Below are 23,692 nucleotides of genomic sequence, written 5' to 3' on the forward strand. Positions count from 1 at the left end.
CATTTTTCAAAATAACAAGCTCAACATGGCAAGAGATTGCTGGTCAGATTTCTTTTGAGCTGTTTTCTAGAACTGGGACTAAGAAGAGGTTGAGACCAAAAAGTATTATTGTTCTTCAGTTTCCAAGTACCCACAGGGCAGGCACGGAAGGGCATACAGAAGTGATAGTGTTTGGCCCATAGTTGATGACTAAGTTCATCTTGGGAAAATTTGTGTATATATAATACATGGCGTTAAAATTTGGTTCCCTCCTTTAGGTACTGTTTTTATACAGGAGGAAACTCGACTTTGGACCTGAGGCTCTCTGGGATTGCTACAGAGTAACCTAAAGCCCACCTAGTGGTCTGAGGTCTCAAGAAGTGATTAATTGTGAGGTTGTAACCTGCTGCTCCCCAGAGAAGGCAACGGCACCCCCTCCAGTACTCTTGCCTAGAAAATCCCGTGGATGGAGGAGCCTGGTGGGCTACAGTCCATGGGGTCGCTAAGAGTCGGACACGACTGAGCGAATTCACTTTCACTTTTCACTTTCATGCATTGGAGAAGGAAATGGCAACCCACTCCAGTGTTCTTGCCTGGAGAATCCCAGGGACGGCGGAGCCTGGTGGGCTGCCGTCTATGGGGTCACACAGAGTTGGACACGACTGAAGCAATTTAGCAGCAGCAGCAACCTGCTGCTCCCACTTGCCCCGATCCCTCCAGCATGTCACTTTCCACTCTTTCTATCAAAGGTGGCAGAAGGTGAGTGGAGAACAGATGACTATATTCACTCATTTCGGTGCCATGCTTCTTTCCCCTTGATTGTATGTATTGCCCTGTCTCTAGGCAGAAAAATGACTAAAAATCTCATAGCTGTGTAGGAACATGTCCATGTTGTCTGCAACATCGAAATTTGTTTTAGTGATGGAAAAAGATGCCCCAGGCATCCCACACTTTAGACAGCTCCTCTGTCCCAGGAACCCAGCTGAAGCTGGAGAATGAGTAGCTCCATTCATTGGATCCTTCACAGTAGCCTGAAAGGTTCCAATTCTCAAATCACACACAGGGCAGTGTGTCTATCTCAGATTAGACAGGGCTCTTTCAGGTTAAGTAGAGAGCCTCAGGGCTAGGCCAAGCTGCCTAAATAGGGCTCAGAAACAGGCATCATGCCTGTCAATCAGCAGAAGCTGCAAACTAATCAAGAAGCACACATGGAAACCATGGTGCAGGAAAAATCCACGGCATCAGACTACCTGTCTTAACTTGTTGAATTCAAGCAGCCTGAAGAGAAAAACAAATCACTGAAAGCTAATTCAGTTGAAATTAAAATCAAAGATGATTCAGTGTGGGCAGTAACACAGCCACAAGTTTAATCAATCCAGCTGATATTGTTTAGACAATTGTTGGGGGTCTTGGGAATGAGGCTGTTAGGTATTTTGATACTTCATGGCTGCAATAGGAAGGTAGCAGGCTGTTTTCAGGACAGAGTAGGGCTATATGAATCCAAAAATTACATCTAAGTATTCAGGCCTTTTTAATAAAAACAACACAGTACAGAGGAAATAAAAATAGAACCAGTGGTGGATCACCAAATCCGTTTGTGTTTTCATTTTCTTTACCTATAAAATTGGAATCACCTCCCCTGGCACTTGATAATCTGAAGTGGAAGTGAGAAGGCTGCTGCAGAATTATGAAGTTGGTGATTTGTTCTCAGTTTCAGTTTACCTACTACCACCCTATTAACCAGACCTTTTCTATGCCTCATCTACCCTTTCTGTGTCCTTATTCTGGTTTATGCAACCCATATTCCCCACATCAGTGTCACACCAAGGCCAAGAAGCACCCATGTTCCCTGTCCTTCTAATTTTCTCATCCATATCCATGGGGTCTCCTGGGTGACTGACTCGGTAAAGCTGAAGGATCAACCACCAGTCAATGATAATAGCCAGCCAGTGAGTTTCTCCCTCCCGTACGTATAGTATTTGCATTGTACCATTGCCTTCTTCTATGTGAGCAGGCATGCTTATTTATCTGAGAGCAGGAATCCTTTTCTCAAATTGTATCAGGTAAGAGAGGCCCTGAGTGGAAGTATCCTGAAGTACAAAGCCCCATAGGTGCAAAGGATCACTATAGAAAGTCATAATGTGGAGCCTATTGCCAAGTACTAAATTTTATCTGGAACTGAGTCATAGGCACAATCCTATGGTTTATTTCAAGACATGTCAGTTTGGCGATGATGATGATGGTAATGGCTGGCACTTACCATCCCCCAGGCAGGTTTTAATTGCTTTGACATTTATTAAGTTATTTTGTCCTTAAAACACTCTATGAGGTGGGTGCTCTCATTATCCCTATTTTACAGATAAGGATACTGAAGCACAGAATGGAAAAGTTATGTGACTACGGCCACACAGTTTGTAAAATGTGCATTTGGGATTCTAAACAAGGCTGTGTGATTTCAGAGTTTCATGCTCTTAACCATGGCGCCCTGTGAGTGCAGTTATTTAGGAGAACATAGATTTTTGGGGCCATTTAAAAAAATTTATTCATTTTAATTAAAGGATAATTTCTTTACAATATTGTGTTGGTTTCTGCCACACATCAACATGAATCAGCCATAAGTATACTTATGTCCTCTCCCTCTTGAACCTCCCTCCCACCTCCCACCCCATCCCACCCCTCTAGGTTGTTAAAGAACCCCGGGTTAAGTTCCCTGAGTCATACAGCAGATTCCCATTGGCTATCTATTTTCCATATGTTAGTGTGTATGTTTCCATGTTGCTCTGTCTATTTGCCCCACCCTCTCCTGCCTCCCGTGTGTCCACAAGTCTGTTCTCTATGCCTGCGTCTCCATTGCTGCCCTGCAAATAGGCTCATCAGTGCCTTCTTTCTAGATTCCATAGATATATATGTCAAGATATGATATTTGTTTTTCTTTCTGACTTACTTCACTCTGTGCAATAGGCTCTAGGTTGATCCACCTTACTAGAACTGACTTAAATGTGTTCCTTTTTATGACTGAGTAATAGTCCATTATATATGTGTACCACAGCTTCTTTATCCACTCATCTGTTGATGGGCATCTAGGTTGCTTCCATGTTCTAGCTATTGTAAATAGTGCTGCAGTGAACATTGGGGTACATGTGTCTTTTTCAGTTTTGTTTTCCTCAGGGTATATGCTTAGTAGTGGGATTGCTGGGTCATATGGTAGTTTTATTCCTAGTTTTTAAGGGAATCTAGGAGAACATAAAGTTTTAACTGGATGGAAACTTGTACTAGCAGAGTCTGACTGGCACATTTCATAGATGTCCCTTCAGCTTACTTATCTTTTGGATTTACTTGCAAAGCTTCACCTTACTAGTCACTAGAAAGGGTGGATACACTTCTGTGGGGAAGATGAGGAGCAGAGAGTCACCTTTATTCACGGGTGTCCAGCTCTAACTGCCACCTGCAAAGCAGTGGAGGGCTAGTACTCCTGCTCCTTAGAGAGGTAGTGCTAGGACAGGGAGCTGGTGGGAAAAGACAGTTCTCACACCTAAGGAAGCTGCAAAACTGTCATATTAGCAAGGTAAAGCAGAAGGAACAGACTGTTTCACTTCCTTCCTTTCCTTTTCCCTATATTTGCCTTAAAGCTACCCTAGCTCTTTGACCCCAAATGGTCTAGAGAAATGCTTTCTGGGAAAGCACCTTCTCCAAGGGTGCTCCCCAATGAATATCCATGGACAGTCCCAGAAATTTCCCCTTTCCCTTGCCCCAGGAATTATTTGGAGCCAGATAGTTCACTAGGGCCAGACAGGAACCTGAGAAGTAACTGTAGAATCTATGGGTGTAAGACTTAAACATCAGTGTTTTTTAAATGAAGTTTCTTAGTGATTCTACTGTGCATCCGGGCCTGTGAAACACTGAGAGCCTCTTTCTGACTTCCTCGCTTTACAAGAAGAACACTTAGCGTCCATCATACCCTTTAACTGTATGAAAGGTCACACGTGCACTCATATATGCATGCTCACACACACACACACACACATTATTTACTTGCTAATTCTATTTCCCCTGATTTCCAGGTAGAGACTATTGGAGATGCTTACATGGTGGCCTCAGGCCTCCCAAAGAGGAATGGCATGAGGCATGCAGCCGAGATTGCAAACATGTCCCTAGACATCCTCAGCTCTGTGGGTACCTTCAAGATGCGGCACATGCCAGAGGTGCCGGTCCGGATTCGAATAGGCCTGCACTCAGGTAACAACCAGCAGCTAAAGTGGGAGAAAACATTATGCACTTCAAGGGAAGGCTGGAAACAGGAGGAAGAGGGTAGCTCTTCCCTGATTATTGGCAGCTGGATTATCCAGGTGTCTAGTGCTGCATCATTCCTTTTCATCTCCCTATTTCCTCTCCTTCCAGCACCTGCCCTACCCCAGTGGGCAGCAGCTCTTGTTCTAAGTACCAAACCCTTCCAGTCCACCTTTCTTGTTAGAGCCAACATCTCTGTGTTTATGATACAAGACCAGCCTGCATATGTAGTATTTAAAGGATCATTCCTTTAATTCGTTGAAGTCTCAACTCCTGGAGTATTTATTCTCCCACCTTCCTCCTCACTTGCTTGAACATCTTCAGGATGCCCCTTCATTGTGCCCTTTCCATCTGTCTTTATACATTCCCAGGTATCTTCTCAGGTCTCTCATCTACTAGCTTCTACTCACCTCCTGTTTATCTTTGCTCTTCTAGCCCCCTTTTCTTCTCCCATCATATTCATCCCTTTCCTACCAAATTTTGTAGAAGGATGATTGACATTTATCACACCATTTCTTCACTGTCCACTCCCTCTTTAGCCCCTTTGCCATCTGGCTTCAGCCCTCATCACTTTTCCCAGTCCTAGTCTGCCCCTATCTCTGCAGCACTTGGTATTCTTGACAATTCCCCCCCCCCCAGTTGGCTTTTATGACCTGCTCCTCACTCTCTGAATGCTTCTTGTCCATTTCATTTACTGGCTCCCTTAGCAATCCCTGCTCTCTAACTGCTCCCACATTTTCTGCAAAGCTCCGAGCTGTGATCTCCTTGCTCTCTGTATGTCCTAACCTCGAATTCATTTCTCAACTCACTCCAAACTGGCTTTCATTTTCTACCATTGTCTGATAATCTCATCTGTCTTTGTCTGTGTGCATGCTCAGTTGTGTCCGACTCTTTGCGACCTCAGGGACTGTAGCCTGCCAGGCTCCTGTGTCCATGGAATATACCAGACAAGAATACTGGACTGGGTTGCCATTTCCTTCTCCAGGGGATCTTCTGCATCCAGGGATCGAACCTGCATCCTTTGTACTTCTGCATTGGCAGGCAGATTCTTTACCACTGTGCCACCTGGAAAGCCTTCTGTCTTTATCTATATTGATATGCTCCAGGGTTCTGTCCTTCATCCACTGTTTCTCTCCCCTACTATGCTCTTCTGGATGATCTCATCCATATCTGTGGTTTAACTACCACTTGTGTACTGATGACTTCCAACTCTACAACTTCAACACCGTCTTCTCCCTTAAGCTTCAGCCCTGTGTATCAGACTTACTGTTGACATTTCCATTTGAATGTTCCACACAGACATCAGACCAACACATCCAAAACAGAGTGACTTTCTACCCATATAAATGATCTCTTCTTCCTGTATTTATTTTCTATTTAAGTTGGTGTCCCTACCATTCACCTAGTTATTCCAGTTCGTCTTGAGAGTCATCCTCCTTGACTCTGCCCTCACCCTGATCTTCACCATTCAGCCAATTACTAAGTCTTACCTTTTCAATATTTACATTCAATATTTCCATTTTACCTTTTCAATATTTCTTGATTCTGTCTTGTCTCTTCTTGTCTCTCACTACTCAAGTCTAGGCCACCAGCATCTCTTGCCTGGATCACTGCCATAGTATCTTCTTGCTTCCACTCTCGCTTCGTTCTGTCCATCCTTTTCATAGTTATCATCACAATGTATCCTTGCTTGCTAGCTTATTAGACTATAAGCTCTTTGATGGCAGGCACCAGATCTTACTCATGTTTATATCCCAAATGCTTAGCATATAGGTGATTTTCATTACTTTTCTTTTAAACAGGAGCCTTCATCTCTCATTGCTGCTTCAGTTTCACATCAACAACTCCCCTTGGCACAACTCTTCTTGGATGATTTACCATTACTTCAAATCTTGCATTTCTAAAACTTCAAGTCATCTTTTCCCACAAACCAGCATAAGTTCCCAGGCCCGCATGCTAATTTTCTCATGGTTGCCAATCAGACAGTCAACATGTCTGTTGGTTCTCCTTCCCTAATGTCTCTCTTTTATCACTCCTTTTTGCCCTCTATCATCACCTCCTTTCCAGTACTTACAACTTTGTGCTTGAGTTACTGTAATAGTCACTTAACTGTTTTCCCTGGTTTTACTTTCTCCCCTTTCAGTGCATTCTATACACTGATGCGAGAAAAAAAGAAAAAGAAATTTCATTATGTAATTCCCTGCTCAAAATTCTCTAATGATTCAAGGTCCACCATCTTGTACAACCCAATAGCCAATCTTGTCTCTAGTTTCTCCCCAGGCACCTGAACTAAGCAGACTGCTTTCTATAAGAGCTTCCCAAAATTCCAAACTCGAGCCCAACCACAAACCTTTGATTTTTGTCCCTTTTCTCCCACTCAAATCCAACTCACTCATGAAGATCTAAATCAAATCCTACCTTCTCCATTGGATCTTTTTGGACTGAACAAAGCCTTAATAAGCAACCCCTCTCCTATTTTCTAAACTATTAGAGCACTTCTGCCTGTACCATTTATCTTGCCTCAACCATATATTGTCTTGGATTGTTGCTTAATTGCTTCTGGTTTGGTAGTCTCCTCTCTTCAATTAAGCTCTAAATTCCTACAGAACTGAGGCTATATGATACATTTCTTTTTTATTCCCCTTGGTGCCTAGTTCAGTGCTCAGTGAATGCTTCTTAATGGGTGAGACATGAATTATAATATGAAACATAACTTTTGTAGTTTTTTTTAACTTTTATTCTTACAAATGAATGTTCAGAAGGAATTTTTTAGAGCAAAAATAATTATTTTGTGTGTGCATGCTTAGTTGCTCAGTCGTGTCCGACTCTATGCGACCCCATGGACTTAGCCTGCCAGGCTCTTCTGTCCATGTGGATTCTCCAGGCAAGAATACTGGAGTGAGTTGCCATGCCCTCCTCCAGGGGATCTTCCCAACCCAGGTCTCTCGCATTGCAGGCAGATTCTTTACCATCTGAGTGACCAGGGAAGCCCTTCTCTAACTCAGGAAACAGCAAAAAGATAATGCTGAACAATTTTCACTTAGAACAGAGACCAGAAAGGTGAAGTTGGAGACATTTCTAGATCTTTTTGAACTAGATTTTCAGTATGGTTGCTGAAATTTCTTTCAAGTAATGTTCATTCTCTGAACACTTAGCATGGTTGTATTAAAATGTAAAAGCAAAAACCATTCTTAGGGCAAATAGAAAATATTCTCAGATTATCTGTATATACTACCCTTCTGGAGAAGGAAATGGCAACCCACTCCAGTATTCTTGCCTGAAGAATCCCATGGATGGAGGAGCTTGGTAGGCTACAGTCCACGGGGTCGCAAAGAGTCAGACACGACTGAGTGACTTCACTTTTCACTTTCCATGCCCCTAACACAAATGATTGAATGTCAACTATACTTCTTTTCAGATTTTCCAACTGTCTTAGCAATAATTCTCTTTATAGACACAATTTGGGAGACAGATAGCCCCCTGGATACCTCCTTCCAACCCTAAGGCACAAGAAAGACTCACATTTTTCCCTTGAAACAAACATGCTCGGATCCTGAATCCCTGCCCAGGCTTTCCTGATTGGGTTTAATGCTTGGTTGTCCCTACTGACAGATATAAGCATCTTGGGTGTAACTGTTACTTGGAACAAAGGCATCAATCAGAAGGGTAATCATTTCTGCATTGTCATAAATTTGTTTTCTTGTAGGGCAAAGAATGCATTACTCACCAAAAGACTTCCTTCAGAGTCCCAGAGCTATTTACTGGCAACTTTATTCTTTCATGTAGCTACATTCCTTCCCTTGGCAGTGTCCCTCTATTAGCATTGGAGTCATACCTGTTGACTATAATCCTGATTACCTGTGTTCCTCTATAGGGCCGGTTGTTGCTGGAGTGGTGGGCCTCACTATGCCCAGATACTGCTTGTTTGGAGATACTGTGAACACAGCTTCTCGGATGGAATCAACAGGGTTACGTGAGTACCTCTAGAGGGATGAATGGGATGGTAATCTCCTGCTACTGGGAAAGTGATTCTTCCTCAAGAGAGGGGAAAGAGAGCAGAGAGATGTTTGAATGTTTCAAAGAATTATTAAAAGGTAATTTGAGAATCTTAAGGGGATGTAACACACAGGTTTTTGTCTCTAATGGCAAACCAGTAGGGGGTGATGTTGGATTGAGCATGTACCTTTCTTGTTTTAGAAATGAAGCTGTAGCTAGGTGACACTGAAACAGCCAGCAATTTGGTCAAAACAACAACAACAAAATCCTTTGGGTAAAGGAAAAAATTGGCCAGCCTTGTGGGTTTGTGGGCATCATACTGAAAAAAGAAACAGGAAAGGCACTGACATTTTTTTTTTTTTTTTTTAGTTTTCTGAATATTGAGGGTTTTTTTAAATTTTTAATTTAAATTTATTTATTTTAATTGAAGGCTAATTACTTTACAATATTGTATTGGTTTTGCCATACATCAACATTGTTTCTTCAACTAGTTTGTAGAGACACACCCAGAGTCAACTACCTCCCAACCAGCTGATGTTTCCTGCTTTAGTCCTCTTTTGAACTAGTTAGGACCCCAGGAGTTCTGGCTTCATCAAAGCACCCTCAAATTTAGCTAGCAATAATGCTTCAATCTGAGGAGCTTAGAATTCTGAAATAATTTCAACTTGCCTGTATATAAAACTCTTAGCTTCTATCAAACCTGGTATGGTATCAAAGATGCCATTTCTCCCCCATTGCTTTGAGAAGAAAACTATACAAACCATTATGCCATTTGTCTGTGGCTGGCAACACTTTCTTGTGTATTTCCTATCACTCCTAAGGCAATGTCAGAATCACAATGTGCTTTACCTATATCATAGTTAGGCAAAGTGATTTATTCAAGCTAGTATAAAAAAAGAGACAACAATATATTTTATATACAGTTTCCATGGATTACATATTAGAAAAAATCACTTAAGCCCTTAGCAGCCCTGGCTCTGACAGCTACTAAGCAAGACAAGCTCTTCTCAAACTTCAGCAGTGTATGCAACCTAGTCCCTGATGATATGGTGGCCTATATCACAGTGGGTGGTGCCCTGTCTGACCCCATGTCTCATCACTCATGTGCCGAAACAGACTTGTACAATAGGTCCAGTCTTAGTCAATCTAGCCCGTGCAGCCATGATAAAGGAGGCAGCACGGAACTTAGAAGCTGTTGTCAGAATAAATTTTCTGACATCTGGCAAAGTCTTCAAATGTCGTAGACATGGCAGAGGCCATGGGAGTAGTCATCCAGGAACTGCTGCATGCATATAACTTTGCTCTGGAAGTGCAACCCAGGAGGAAGTGAAACTGGCACAGTACTCTGGACTGATGTAAGCCTGTAGAACAGTGAAGTCATATTCTGGTCTGCACTAGGGAAACTCCACACATTTCATGTTGGAAATACAGAGCTGAGAGCAGAAAGTGGATTTTCAGATTCAGTCAGCACCTTGTCCAGTGATCAGATGGGAAGTAGAAAATGGAGTGAATCATGCACAGCAGATGTATATGAAGCACTGACTCTGTAAGGAAGGCATTGTGAGGGATATAGAGAAGTATACATATGTAGTTTCTGTACTACAGAAACTGGTTAGAGTGCTTTTCTGGAAACTAATGACTGTGACTGAAACATGACATTAAGTGCTACTCCTGACTGAAGACCTGTAAAGAGGTAGCTTCTAAGTTCGTGTTGGATATGAGATTAGGACGCATCATAGGTCTATTTTTAAAAAATCAGTTTCATCAACACCTCTTTTAAGCTCAGTTGAATCTACTGATTCTGAAATGGAAGTGAGTAGTGACCCAGCCCTGGAGTGATCTTCCTTGCCACACGACTGAATGGTGGTTGGAATCAGCTATCTTTCTGTGTTGAACTGTGTGTTCCCCATCAGTAGGATTATTCTATTGAGATATTCCCTCATGACTAGATGCTAGTGGAATGTCACACATAGTGCTAGCTACGGACACACTAGGTGACTTTTTAGAACCATTTGGAGTGGAGGTTTGGGGATGGCCATGAAGTAGTGATGAAGACACAAATGACAATACTGAGCTGTCAAGAGAAGGAAAGTCATTGTAGAAGACAGCAGAAATTTCTTGCGGTTCTTTTCACTCATGCCATGCTACTCGGATTGTACTCGGATTCTAAAAGAATTATTGGGAACATTGTAAATCAATTATATTCCAACAAAAAATAATAAATGAAAGAAAAAGAATTATTAAGTTAGCCGATAAGTTTTCCACTAGATCTTATGCAAAGACCCGAACAAACTTTTTGGCCAGCCTCAATACTTTCTCAGGTGTGTGTTGAACTGTCTTGGACTTTTATTGACTACTCAGCCTGAACAAGATCTTACTTCACGGGAAGACAGTTTTCAGGACAGTTAAGGATCCTACCTCAGTTAAATGATTGCTCTTCACCAAAGAATTACACTTAATTTCTGAATAGACGTTGTAGTCATAGTTCCCCAGTCTCTTATCCTAAGTTGGTATTAGTTGGAAAATCATTCATTTATGTGTGTACACAGCTAGAGGCATCTGCCAAAAAGACAGCTATAGATGTAGTCACCACACAATGTTGGCAGAGGTCTTGGGACATTTCTCATTGATGTCTCATTTTAAGTACAGCAGTGTTGAAAGGTAGTTGGATGGATGTGTATGGAAAAGATACCCTTTTGTCTCTTAAGTAGGATATGCCAACCTTGAGGGTTCAGCCCCAGCAGCAGCCTGTGAGACTGTAACTTCCCTCAGAGGAGGTCACGTTTCAGCTGAGGGCAAGTAGTGGTTGCTGTTTTCTTCATCTCAGTCATTTCTATTGCATGGTCTTTAATCTGAGATAGTGTCTAGGAGGCTGATAGGTGCTACAGCTAATGCTTTATTTGGGCCTGGTGAGGAAGACCATTCCTTCCCCTTACCTCCTCCTGTGAAACCCTAACTAAAGCGTACTCTCTCTCTCAGGGAATTTGCTTAGGGTCTTGTCCATTTAGAAGTGGGAGCATTTATGACATTAATATCCTCTCACTGATTTTACCTGAAAGGACCCAAAGTCATGCCTCTCTTGCTTTTACAGCTTATCGCATTCATGTCAGTCATAGCACAGTGACAATTCTTCGAACCCTGGGTGAAGGCTATGAAGTGGAGCTTCGAGGAAGAACAGAGCTCAAGGTATAATGTCCTTTTGTTTTTTGAGTCAAACCACTTGGACACACCTGCTTCTGGAGAGGTCATGGTCTGCTGAAAGAGTTTATCTGGGTGTCTGAGACTCAGAGCTGTAATTCGGGCAGAATTCTCAATTCCATGTGCGGTTCCGCAAAGATCATTCCCTTTGCCTCAGTTTTCATCTCTTTAAAATATGGCTGCAGTGATAAGTATCGTTAAGATTCCCTCTGCATTTTTCAGACTGTGAGTTGCATTTTTCTCTCTTAAAAAATTGCCCAGATTTTTGCATTATTATTTACATTGTCTAACTTCCATCTCATTTAATATCTGGCAGTGCCAGGTGTTGTTCAATAAACTACACTACTGGAGAGTTTGGATTTTCTGTCCATTGGCTTGGTGGCCCTCCTTTTGCATTTTTAATCCACAACATTGATCCCCTGTGTACAGAGAAGCTATATCTATTTCCCCAAGGACCAGGAAGAATGAAGTCAGTTCTGATGAAAGACAAACAGCACCTTTTCTTTGTGAGGACTATCACTTGATCTAGGATTCAGGATTAGACTAATATCTCTTTTTCTTTTTCACCATTTCCACTGGATTCTTTTCATCTTCCTCTGGATGGCCCTAGGGCCCCAGGTGGTCCCAACTGTAAGAGACTCTAGAGATTTGATCATTTAACTCCTTCAAATTTCAGATGAAGAGCCAAGGCCCAAAATGGTAAAATAATTTGATCAGGGTTACATAGTCAATTGATAGCAGAGTCAAGCCATAACCCAGGAAGCCTGACTTCTCCTTCATTAATAATAATGTTTATTTATTTATTTTTGGCTATGCTAGGTCTTTGTCACTTTCTCTAGTTGTGGCGAGTTGGGGCTACTCTTCATTGCAGCATGTGGGCTTTTCATTTCGGTGGCTTCTCTTGTGTAGCATGGGATCTAGGGCATGTGGGGTCAGTAGTTGAGGCTCCCCAGCTCTAGAACACAGGCTCAGTAGTTGTGGTACATGGCCTTAGTTGCCCTTCTGCTTGTGGGATCTTCCCAGACCAGAGATCGAACCCATGTCTCCTGCATTGGCAGGCAAATTCTTTTCCACTGAGCTACCGGGGAAGCCCTAGTAGTCTTTCTATGTTACCATTGTGCATGAAAATTGTTTTCTCAGTGACTATGCTCTGTGTTTAGTTGCTCAGTCATGTCTGACTCTTTGTGACCCCATGGACTATAGCCTACCAGGCCCCTCTGTCCATGGGGATTCTCCAGGCAAGAATACTGGAATGAGTTGCCATTCCTTCTTCCCAGGGGATCTTCCCAACCCAGGGATCGAACCCAGGTCTCCTTCATTGCAGGCAGATTCTTTACTGTCTGAGCCATCAAGGAAGCCCACATCTCCGGCAAAGCAAAATCTGGGCACTGAGTGATGTGTAATTTGTTTCTGTCACTGGTATGCCTTCCCCAGATAGTTGCAATTTACATATAAAGGAATTTCAGAAGTCAAAGATTGAAAGGCCTGATTATAGTTGATCAGTTAGTTCCTTCTATGGCTAATCCTAGATTGTCCCTTCCAATAGATCCTTAATGTCTTCTAGCAGGGGGAATGGATCACTTATTAGGGGATAGAGGTTTCTTTCCCACCTCTGCAGAGAACACAAAGATATGATGGGGTGGCGATATTACATGGGAAATTAATCAAGTCACCCAAGGCTTTTGTGATCCCTCTATATATTTGGTCATTTCTCGGCAGAGGAGGACAAAGGTGGCTTGGTTTCCTGAAGTGCTTGCCTCCCTATGGTACTAGACACAAATTCTCTCATTTAAGAGAGAACTTAAGGACTGAAGAGGTGCCACTTTATGCAACTGAAAAGGAAAAATATGCCTTCACTGCCTCCCCCCCACCAATTTTTATTGCCTCTCCCCATACTGGTTAGGAGTAATCACAACTTTGGGTGGTTCACAGACAAAAGCAGGACTACTTCAAAAGGGCCCTTTGCAACTTCATAGTTTCCCGTATCCCAGGGAATGTGGAGGAAGAGGCAGCGAGAGGCTGCCCCCTAAGGCCAGCCACATCAGGCCTTGGTTATTGGGTTATCAAGGGCTTCCTGAGGAAGAGAGATTGAGAGGGAAATACTGAGAGAGAAGAAGTGAGAGTGCCCCAGGGGAAAGGAAGGGCCAGTGAGAAGAAAGATAAGGATGGGAAGTAAGACCCAAAGGAAGGAAGGAAGAAGAGGGGAGATATTTTCTGTCTCTGAGCCTCCATCTCCCCACCAGGGAAAGATATTGACTATCACCTAGTAGGGACTGGGGGACAGAGGATTCCTTGTCCCTTGAGGATATGCAATATATTTCAGCACACTTCAGAAACTCTGTTTCAACATTTCCACCCCTCATCCACTCTGTGCTGCTGGAAAGCACGAATTGCTCTAGTACATGGCTCAGAAGGACCACATTTGATGGGGAGCCAGGTGTGATTTCAAAGTTGATGGCCAAAAACATCCTCTCCTTCCAGCTGGCTGAAGCTTAAAATTCCTCCATCAGAGCGTCTTCTCTTAAGCTCAAGGCTTGGATCCATCATCAACAACACTCTCCCCCGCCAACCCCATCCCCTCTCCATTGGAGTGATGACGCTTTACGTTGTTTCTCTTAGTGGGATCAAAGATGTGGGCTGGATTGGCTGAGAGAAGAAAACACAGAGCAGTTGAGTAATTGGGTGGGTGAGGGGTACAAAGAGAGACACCAAAATAAGGAAGCTTAGAAAACACATTGAGAGATGAGAAGCTCATGCTCTCTAGGAAGTTGTCCCACTGTCCACTCCAACCCCCTCTTGTATTGTGCTTAGTTGCTCAGTCGTGTCCAACTCTTTGCGACCCCATGAACTATAGCCTACCAGGATCCTCTGTCCATGGGGATTGTCCAGGTAAGAATACTGGAGTGGGTTGCCATGCCCTCCTCCAGGGGATCCTCCCAACTCAGAGATTGAACCCAGGTCTCCCGCATTGCAGGCAGATTCTTAATTGTCTGAGCCACCAGGGAAGCCCAGGAATACTGGAGTGGGTAGCCTATCACTTCTCCAGGGGATATTTCTGACCCAGGAATCAAACCAGGGTCTACTGCATTGCAGGCAGATTCTTTACCAGCTGAGCTACCACACTGGCACAAAAATCATCAGTGCTTAACTGGCTATTTCTGTTTTTTGCAGTATTTTTCTCCAAGTATTTTTCTATCAAGCCTGGTGATAAATCATCTTATTACCTCTTCTCTTACATGAATGAGTCCTGCTTCACTTATCATTTTCCTGACAAGTTTGAAGCTCCTTGCTGAGACTTTGTATATGTCTAGGCTTATCACATGCTTTTGCCAGGGTGTCTCAGGTAGATTTACATTCTAAAAAAATTTTCCCAAATGGTTGTTCTCAGGTGGTTTCTGTTGTCTTTGCCAGAGGTGGACATTTACACACCAGCAATTGAGCTAAGAAGTAATGAAGTTGCATTGACAGAGTCATGATGGTCAGAAGGTCTGGTCTGTAATTCTTGTCCCATCGATGACTCAACATGTGACATTGGACAAGCAACTTCATCTTCCCTGTGCTTCCATTTCTCAACATAGAGGCCTCTTCTGACCTGTGATTATCAGGAAGCTCATTAATCACAAGCTTTAAAATTACCAACAGTTGCTTTTTGGTCGCTAGACCTGCCCCTTGACTCCAGTGTGTGGGAAAAGCTATACAGTGGAGAGGGAAGAACATTTAAACTTTGGAGTCTACATGTTAACTAGACTTATTGTTGTGATCCTGAAACTAACATAATTGTTTGTTGTTCAGTCGCTCAGTCGCTCTTTGCGACCCCATGGACTGCAGCACACTTGGCTTCCCTGTCCTTCACTATGTTATGTGTTAATTCCACCTCAATAAAATATAGAAAATCATAGTAAAAAATAAATAAAGTTTATAGTCTAGCAGAGTTGGGATCAAAGTCCCACCTATGCCAAGTCATTTTATAATCATAAACAAGGGCCCCATTTGCAGAATGAAGTTAATAATAAACCTGTTTTCCAGAGTTTTTATGAGGATTAAATAAGACAGGAGATGTCTTAAAAGTGTCGGGCCAAAGGAAGGTGCTATTATTTGGGAGATCTCTGGGACTGCCTAGGGATTGATGCTGAGTCAAAGAGTTCGCTTTAGGCTTTAGTTGTTGCTTACTTGTTTCCCCAATCTCTCTCTCTCCTTTCAGCAGGATTTTGGAGTAGGGTGGGTAAACAGAGAGCTAGGATTCTAAGAATTCTCCTGGATGGGCTCCAAAACCTCAGAGCACCCCTGGAACTCCCCAGCATATTCTTTGATTTGGAAGCTTGCCTGAGTCCATAACACTCCCATTCTATTTTGCAACCATTAGTTTTGGCATCCCAGCATGTCCCAGGACTCACCCAAATATCTGCACAGTCCTGGCATCTGCAAAAGTTCCCTTGGGTATTGGCATGCTGTCCTGATAGCTTCTAGAGCTCAAGAAAAACAGTAGACTATGGCTGGGGCTTGGGGTCAAGTTTTGAGAGTATGTTTTACCAAAGCGAGGTCCAATGACACCATGAGTATTCCAAATACTCAAGGGATTAGAGTGCCAGCGAATGGAATAGTCTCTGTTTATTGAGCACCTATTCTATATGAGATGCTGAACTAGATTCTGTGAGGAAAAGAAACTGCTTAAAAGGCAGAAGAGTTGGGCTTCTGTTTAGGGCCCAAGACATGGCCTGATAGTTGTTTTTATTTAACTATACTGTGAGCTCCTTGAGGACAGATCCATCTCTGTATTTTCAGCCCAGGCACTATGAGGGTGAAATAAATTTAAGAATGAGTGATATGAGCATATTTTCAAGTTGCTCACTTCTTCTGGTCCCACATAGTTCAATTATGTGAGCTTAGGGTGGGTTGGCTGTCTGTTCAGGGAGGTTGGGCTGTTGTGGTGTTCTCTTCCTCATAGAGGGCTCGCTCAGTCTTGAACCAAATATTTGTGAAAAGTTTTGAGATTCTGCAATTAAATATGCTAATAATTATTATGGTTGTTGTTATGATTGTTAAGGGATGAATACATGTGATACAAAATAGAGAATAATGGATTTGATATTTAAAGGGGCAAACCTAATTGGAATCTCTTTTTTTTTTTTAAGTTAAATTTTATTTTATTTTTAAACTTTACAATATTGTATTGGTTTTTCCAAATATCGAAATGAATCTGCCACAGGTATACATGTGTTCCCCATCCTGAACCCTCCTCCCTCCTCCCTCCCCATACCATCCCTCTGGGTCGTCCCAGTGCACCAGCCCCAAGCATCCAGTATCGTGCATCGAACCTGGACTGGCGACTCGTTTCATACATGATAGTATACATGTTTCAATGCCATTCTCCCAAATCTTCCCACCCTCTCCCTCTCCCACAGAGTCCATAAGACTGTTCTATACATCAGTGTCTCTTTCTAAGTTAAGCAATTTAGAACTGTTCCAAATAAGATCTGCTGAGAATGAGACCATATTTCAGATTAATGAGTTGGAAACACATCCCATACTTTTCTCAGTCTTAGTAAACACATTTTCCCCTTATGGATTGGGGGAATTGGGAGGACAGACAAAACAGAATTGAAATGAGGGGAGAGAACCATGTTGTTGAGGAGGACTGATTGAAGAAGAGGGGATGGTAGGGCAGGGGCAGAAAATGTGGCTCTTTTGAAGTCATCACTCAGGCTCTGGGGCAATGAACTTGAGTTTACATTTGCTTTCTCTTCTCGGACCTGTGGTTCTTGACAATCGACTAGTGGGGCTGTAGGTGGAGGCCTCCCTGGGGTCTCTCTCTACCTGTAAGACTCCCTTGGCAGGAAGAAAAGAAACACTGCAGAATGCAGACTTCTCAAAGCAGCCAGGATGCCCTGGGCTTAAGAACCAAGTTGCATGGTGTGCTTTCCATTTTTATTCCCTTTTTGGTTTTTGTGAGAGCCATTGGATGGTGGAAGGCTGGGAGGAGGTAGACTCTGAATGTTTGTACTCTGGATACAAAAGACAACGGGTTGACTAATGCCAAAAGATCAGGGCAAAAATGACAGACAAAATCTTCGATTGAACATACAGTTCTTTGGCAACTGTGAAGCAAAACAGCCACATATTCCCAAAGATGGAGCTGTGTGGCGGCGGGTAGGCAAACATCTGGATGACAACTTGAAATGCTGTTTGCTTTTCATCTAGCTGCGGTGGCAGCCTATGGAGCTTGTCTGTGTGTGTGTGTGTGTGTGTGTGTGTGTGTGTGTGTTAGTTGCTCAGTCATGTCCAACTCTTTGCAACCTCATAGACCACAGCCCACCAGCTCCCCACCCCCCCACCCCCCCCTCCATGGGATTCTCCAGGCAAGAACACTGGGTTGCCATTTCCATGTCTGAGCCTTGGGTATATATGACAAAGAAGCCGTATTGGAAGGAAGATGCCAGGGAGTGGGGACAAGGGGAAAGCAGAGGCAGTTTCTGAGCCAAATGGAATGTTTGTAGACATTCCATTCCTATTGACCAGAAAGACTTCTTTAGAAAAATTGGTTATAGTACCTTTAAGATTTTCTATCTTTTCTCTAATAAGGGCAAAGGCACAGAAGAGACCTTCTGGCTAGTTGGGAAAAAGGGCTTCACGAAGCCCCTTCCTGTGCCCCCACCAGTGGGCAAAGATGGGTAAGTGGAGATCACACTTAATTAGCGTCTTCCCATGCCCCTCTCTGCCACATCCTCTTCGCTAACTATTTTTGTGTTGCTCCTGCTCCACAGGCAAGTGGGCCATGGCCTTCAACCAGTAGAGATTGCAGCCTTCCAAAGAAGAAAAGCAGAAAAGCAGCTGGTGAGAAACAAGCCATAAGGTAATGGCCAGCCGGGAAACAGAGCCCAGAAGCTGGCCAGACTTTCAAAGCTGGGGCTCCCTTTGGCATGGGTGCCAGTGTCAGCCTACACTCTGTGGGCAGAGTGTGATGGAGCTGGCGAAATTCCAAGCTCCCCTGAGTTGTGCAAAAACCTTGTGAGGAGGCCTGTTGCAGAGCGAGCTGCCTCAGAGGGAGGTTGGCTGCCCCAGCCTGAGAGAGATCCTTGCCTCCTGTGCTGATAAAGTGTTTGAATGTTAACAAGGCTGGCCTAGTTATCCAGTTCTCAGGCAGGTGCACCCAACTCTCTCATTGTCCAGCACCTGGGCCACATGGTGAGCCACCTTAGGCCTTTAGAGATACTCTTCTATCTAAGCCACGCAGCAAGATGCTTATGTCCTTTACTCTGGCGGCCCTGCCCGATTGCTTCTGAGGTTGGTCTTGCCAACCAAAATAAGACTGGCAACTTCTTAACTGCCTGGCTTGAATTCAGGCCAATTTCCTTCATCTCTCCTCCCTGACAAGAAGGGTATCATTTCCAAGCAAAAAACAACAGACCAATTATCAAGGATTCTCCCCCATGTATCTCTCTCGGAGGACTCCAGTGCCTTATTGGGGTCCTGTCAGTGTCTCTTCTCTTATCTTGCTTTCTTATTCCTTCTTTCATGGAGACACTGACCCTCAGACCATCTCTCCCTCCACATAGCCTTGGAAATCACAAGATTCTAAAGTAAATGTTACAGCATCTCCACACACTCCTGTTTCCTTGTCTTTTTAACGTGTTCCAGAATAATCACAATTCTAGCTGCTACACAACGACCAAAGGCCATACACTTCCTCTATTCCCAGTGGCCTCTGTTGACTTTGTCCGCCATTGATAACTGCTTTTCTCCTAAGAAAGCCAAGGTATCCTCATTTCTGTGATGATCACAGGTACTCTCTCTGAGTTATAACATTTATGCTTCAGAAATCTTCTATACTGAGCACATGGCTGCCCTGTAGCCTGCACCACCCTCTGCCACCCTGCTACCTGGGCCTGGGCTCTGTTCTTTTCTGATGACCAGTACAAGCAGATAAGCAACTGGTCTCTGTCTCTCTGACTCTCTCTCACAGCAGAAAAGGGTTTGGAAGCTCTTGAAGGGTTTTCCCTTGGGTAGGGTGGCATGGGCATTGGAGGTACTGTACAAGAACCTATGCATTCCTAAGAATGTGTTGGAGTTGGCAGCAGAAAACACTGCAGCAGGCTTACCATCATTGGCTGTGTGCTGGGTAGCGCTTTCCCAGCATTGCAGCTGGGTGTGACTGAGGCCATTTACACTCACTCATCTGGGTCCCCTTGCTAGAGGGGAAGATGCTGTGGGCTGTGAGTCTATGGGACAGATTGAAGCCAATTGGCTCAAAAGTGAATTTGACCACTGGCCTCATTAGCATGGGCTTCCCTGGTGGCTCGGTGGTAAAGAATCTGTCTGCAATACAGGAGATATGAGTTTTATCCCTGGGTTGGGAAGATCCCCTGGAGAAGGGTATGTCTACCCACTCCAGTATTCTTGCCTGGAGAATCCCATGAACAGAGGAGCCTGGTGGGCTACAGTCCACAGGGTTGCAAAGAGTCGGACACGACTTAGTGACTGAGCAGGCACACACTCATTAGCACCTGGGCTTTAATTAGCATGTTAATTGACCACAATGGCCTTGTCAGGTTGTGCAAATCACAAAATCCTCAAAAAGAGCAGCCCCAATAAATTTTAGAAGGCTTGACCTAAATCCAAGAGTTCCCAGACATTTCACTTACCTCTCATTAAATGTTCTATGTTGCTGTCACCCAGTAACACCACTTATTCCAGAATGTTTCCAACTTTTTATGACTTTTCAGATTGACCCTTAGTGAGATAGACCCAACTTATTAAAGACCTGCAAGACCATGGGAGCCATTGAGGAGAGAGCACTGTGGTGTCAGACAGGGTGGGAGGAAAGATCCTGAGAAAGGGGGTATAACTTTGGTGAACTGACTACAGGACTTGCCTTTCAGTCTGTGCCCTGCTCTCTACTATAGCTCCTTCCTCTTGTCCTCCAATATCTACCATTTCCTAAAACTTCCTCGAGGTTATTACTTTATCTGTTTACTTTCCCTTAAATTTCATCAACTGTGGTTCATGTGGGATTGACAAGCCTCCTCTTAGATATACCATTAGTTAAGTGTTGCTCATTCTTGTCCAACTCTTTGCAACCCCATGGACTGCAGCCTGCCAGGCTGCTCTGTCCTTGGGATTCTCCAGGCAAAAATACTAGAGTGGGGAGCCAGTCTCTGCTCCAGGGGATCTTCCCAAACCAGGGATCAAACCCGGGTCTCCTGCATTGCTGGCAGATTCTTTACCATCTGAGCCACCAGGGAAGCCCAGATAAACCATAGACATACCTTTTGGAGAGGAAGGGGCAATTCATCTAATATTATAATGAAGTTGAACTGAGTCTCATGCTCAGGAGGACTGGGAACTTTCATTTTCAAGTGGACTAGGAGAAATGAAGAAGTTGGAAGTTTTGAAGAATGAAGGATCACAGTGGAGGCCTTGGGACGAGACAAAAGCAGTGAATCCCTAGGAGATGGAAGAAGGGTGAAAACAAGTATGAGGATGGGAAAGTCTGTTTAGATTCCCCTACTTTCAAAACTTATGCTTTGGGTTTTCCTTGGACCCAAAGAATGGGAAGAAAGCATGCTTTTCCTTCTGCTCTCAAGACCTAGGACCTCCGCCAGAGAGCTAATACAACTCTGCTTCATGTGGGTTAAATCAGCTTTTGTGGACTGGCCTAGAAATCTGACCACCACATATGTAACAGCTTCCATGCAGCAAGGCATTCCAAACTCTAAATCATTGACTTATAAATGTTTAGGACACATCTCATTAGTTAATTAAGAATTACCTGTACATTAATATGCCTCCTCTTTTGTGTTAAAATTGGTAAAAAAAAAAAAAAAACAACCTTGTTAATAGCAACATTATGCAACTGTAATTATGCAGTCCTGACAAATGTAATGATGTTTATTTGTTCAACGATCCAGGAAAGTTCAGCAATTTGCAAGCTGCTGGTGGAGTAGCATGGTATTGCAGGGTTGGAATCATTCATATTGAAATCCTATGAAAGGCCTAGGATGGGGAAGGTATACTTACTGTTTCCTCTTTCTCCCACCCAGGAGTGAAGGGCTCCATGATTGGAATCTTGTCTTGGTGAGGCAATGGAAAAGCTTGCTGCAGTTCAACAAATTGATCTGCCTGGGCAAGAAATTAGTGAGCAATATTACCTCTGAGGATGACCAATCTCTAGGGTTACTCAAGCCTAATTCTACTGAAAGGGGGCCCCTGGGAAATAACCTTAATAAGCTTTGCTCACTATACATCTATTCCCAAAAGGCCATTTGAATGTATACTACAATGAATGTGAACCTTAAAGAAAGGCAGAGAACCACCTCCAAGTTTAGTTATTCCAAAATAGCAGGCCCTACTTGGACTAAGATAAGAAGGTCTCTTTTTTCACAGAAAAAAGTAGGAGGCACTTTGTTTTCTTTTTCATTTCATTTGAATCTCTAGAAAGTATTTAATGAGCATAATTTATAACTCAGATACTATGAAATTAGTGCCAGGAAAAAAAAATCTTCCAGCAAACATACATCTGAATCCCAGTGCACTGTGACCTCAGTTGGCTGGAATGCATAGGCAGGAGAAGGGGGGAGAAGGATCTGGTTAATTGTGTTGTTTGGATAACTGATGGCTGAAAAGAAGTTCCTTTGTTTTCTGATCCTTTATTACTCAAAATCTTTCCAAAACTGTCATGGTCTCTTTTCTTGTCTAAGTAAGGAGAATTTAGGTAACATAATTGAATTGTCCTTGCTAGATAAGTAGCTCACTGGGTCTCATGGTCACATTCTGAACATTGACAGAGCAGAGAGAGGTAAGAGATACTGTCAGGGTAAAAGATATAGAAGTCATAGACTGACTCGAGCAATTCCCTTAAAGTGTGGTACTTTCCTTCCCTTTTCCTGCCCACCCTGCCTTTCAAGCCCACCCTGCCCTTAAAATAAATCCCTCTGAACATTTGTTTTTACTTTCTGCTTTTAGTTTTCCAGAGTCTACTTTCAAGGGGTTGTTGGCAGTGGCTTGCCACAGTCACATGGATTGAAGCAATAAGGCTTAAGTCACAGGCATGTTTAAAATAGTTAAGCAAGCTTTTCCTCTCTTTTATTATAAAAAATAATCTCTTTATTAAAACAGCTGAACCCAAACATATCAGCTAGTAAAGCAGTTAATTCTTTTAGAACAAGCCTTTTTAAAGAAAGAAATGCCTAAGGTATAATTTGATACCTTTCTCACTAATATTTAATTTTTCCATTATCAACTCACCCTAAATCTGAGGTTAGAGTCAAAAGCTCTTCCCAGCAGTTTTCCCTTAGTCTTCAGTCAAAGCACCCTTGGACTATTTCTCTCTTCACAGAAGCTCACTTCTCCCAGCCTCGGGGTGGTCTATTTACTATGCTAAAGCTCTTCAAGAGGATGCAGAAAAGGCTCAAGTTGCCTTTCAATCTCCTTGAACTGAGTTTCTAATCCCCTTTTCTAGACATGGCAGAGGAGGAAGAGACATGACATATCATCCTCTACCGATGAAAAGGGTCAGTCCAAAGCTGAACTTTTAAGGCTTCTAGAAAGAGGCAGAGCCTAAGGGAAGTTTCAAAGAAAAGTATCAACTCAAAACATGACTTGACTTCTAGAGGAGGTGCAACTGCCCTCTTCTATGAATATGGAAAGATTGGGGGGGCAAGGGAGGGACAATAAGGCTGCACCTGTAGGCACTATGGATCAGGATTCTCCTAGACATAGTCTAGTGCTTTAACCCTAGGAACTGTCTAGTCCCTGGGCTGAACATGTAAAGTGAGGACTGACCAGCCATGGTGTTTACTGAGCCATAAGATTAAGAGTGTGATTGCTAGCTCTGGATCTAATCCTATCTACCCTTTAGTTCCCTCCTTGGTATTTCTGTAGTCCAGCATACCAGCCAAGCCTACCTTGTCTAGCCTGCTAGTCCTGTCTTGGTCATGATCACATCTTCCTTTGCTTGATTCTATCATGAACCTCTATCTAAAACCACTCCCTCCTTTCTTGGATTCTTTTTCATTAAAGCCTTCTGCATTGACCAAAACTAAGCTTTCTTCAATTTGCCTTAGTGTTTTTAATTATTCATGGAGAAGAAAAACATTCTACTTTCAGGTACCATTTGATTTATTTAGTGGAGTATAGCCTGATTCTTGTAGACAACCAATTATTTCTCTATTTGTCTGTTGCTAATAACACAGGAGGTTGAGTTGGTGGTTAAGAGGGACCAAAATGATTTTTTTCA

At 43.1% G+C, this 23,692-nt stretch overlaps 1 protein-coding gene across 1 annotated transcript in view; it reads left to right on the forward strand.

Annotated features, from left to right (window-relative positions):
* GUCY2F (guanylate cyclase 2F, retinal) overlaps nt 1-18,383 on the forward strand; it is a 96,105-nt gene extending 77,722 nt beyond the window's left edge. Inside the window, exons 14-18 of the mRNA XM_006071580.3 lie at nt 4,041-4,215; nt 8,141-8,239; nt 11,354-11,448; nt 18,040-18,128; nt 18,222-18,383. Of these exons, the coding sequence (XP_006071642.2) occupies nt 4,041-4,215; nt 8,141-8,239; nt 11,354-11,448; nt 18,040-18,128; nt 18,222-18,309 (546 nt within the window). The 3' untranslated portion in view covers nt 18,310-18,383. The remainder of the gene's footprint in view (nt 1-4,040; nt 4,216-8,140; nt 8,240-11,353; nt 11,449-18,039; nt 18,129-18,221) is intronic.
* Nucleotides 18,384-23,692: the final 5,309 nt, after the last annotated feature.

This window comes from Bubalus bubalis, chromosome X (assembly GCF_019923935.1).
Source record: "Bubalus bubalis isolate 160015118507 breed Murrah chromosome X, NDDB_SH_1, whole genome shotgun sequence".
Classification (NCBI taxonomy): Eukaryota; Metazoa; Chordata; class Mammalia; order Artiodactyla; family Bovidae; genus Bubalus; species Bubalus bubalis.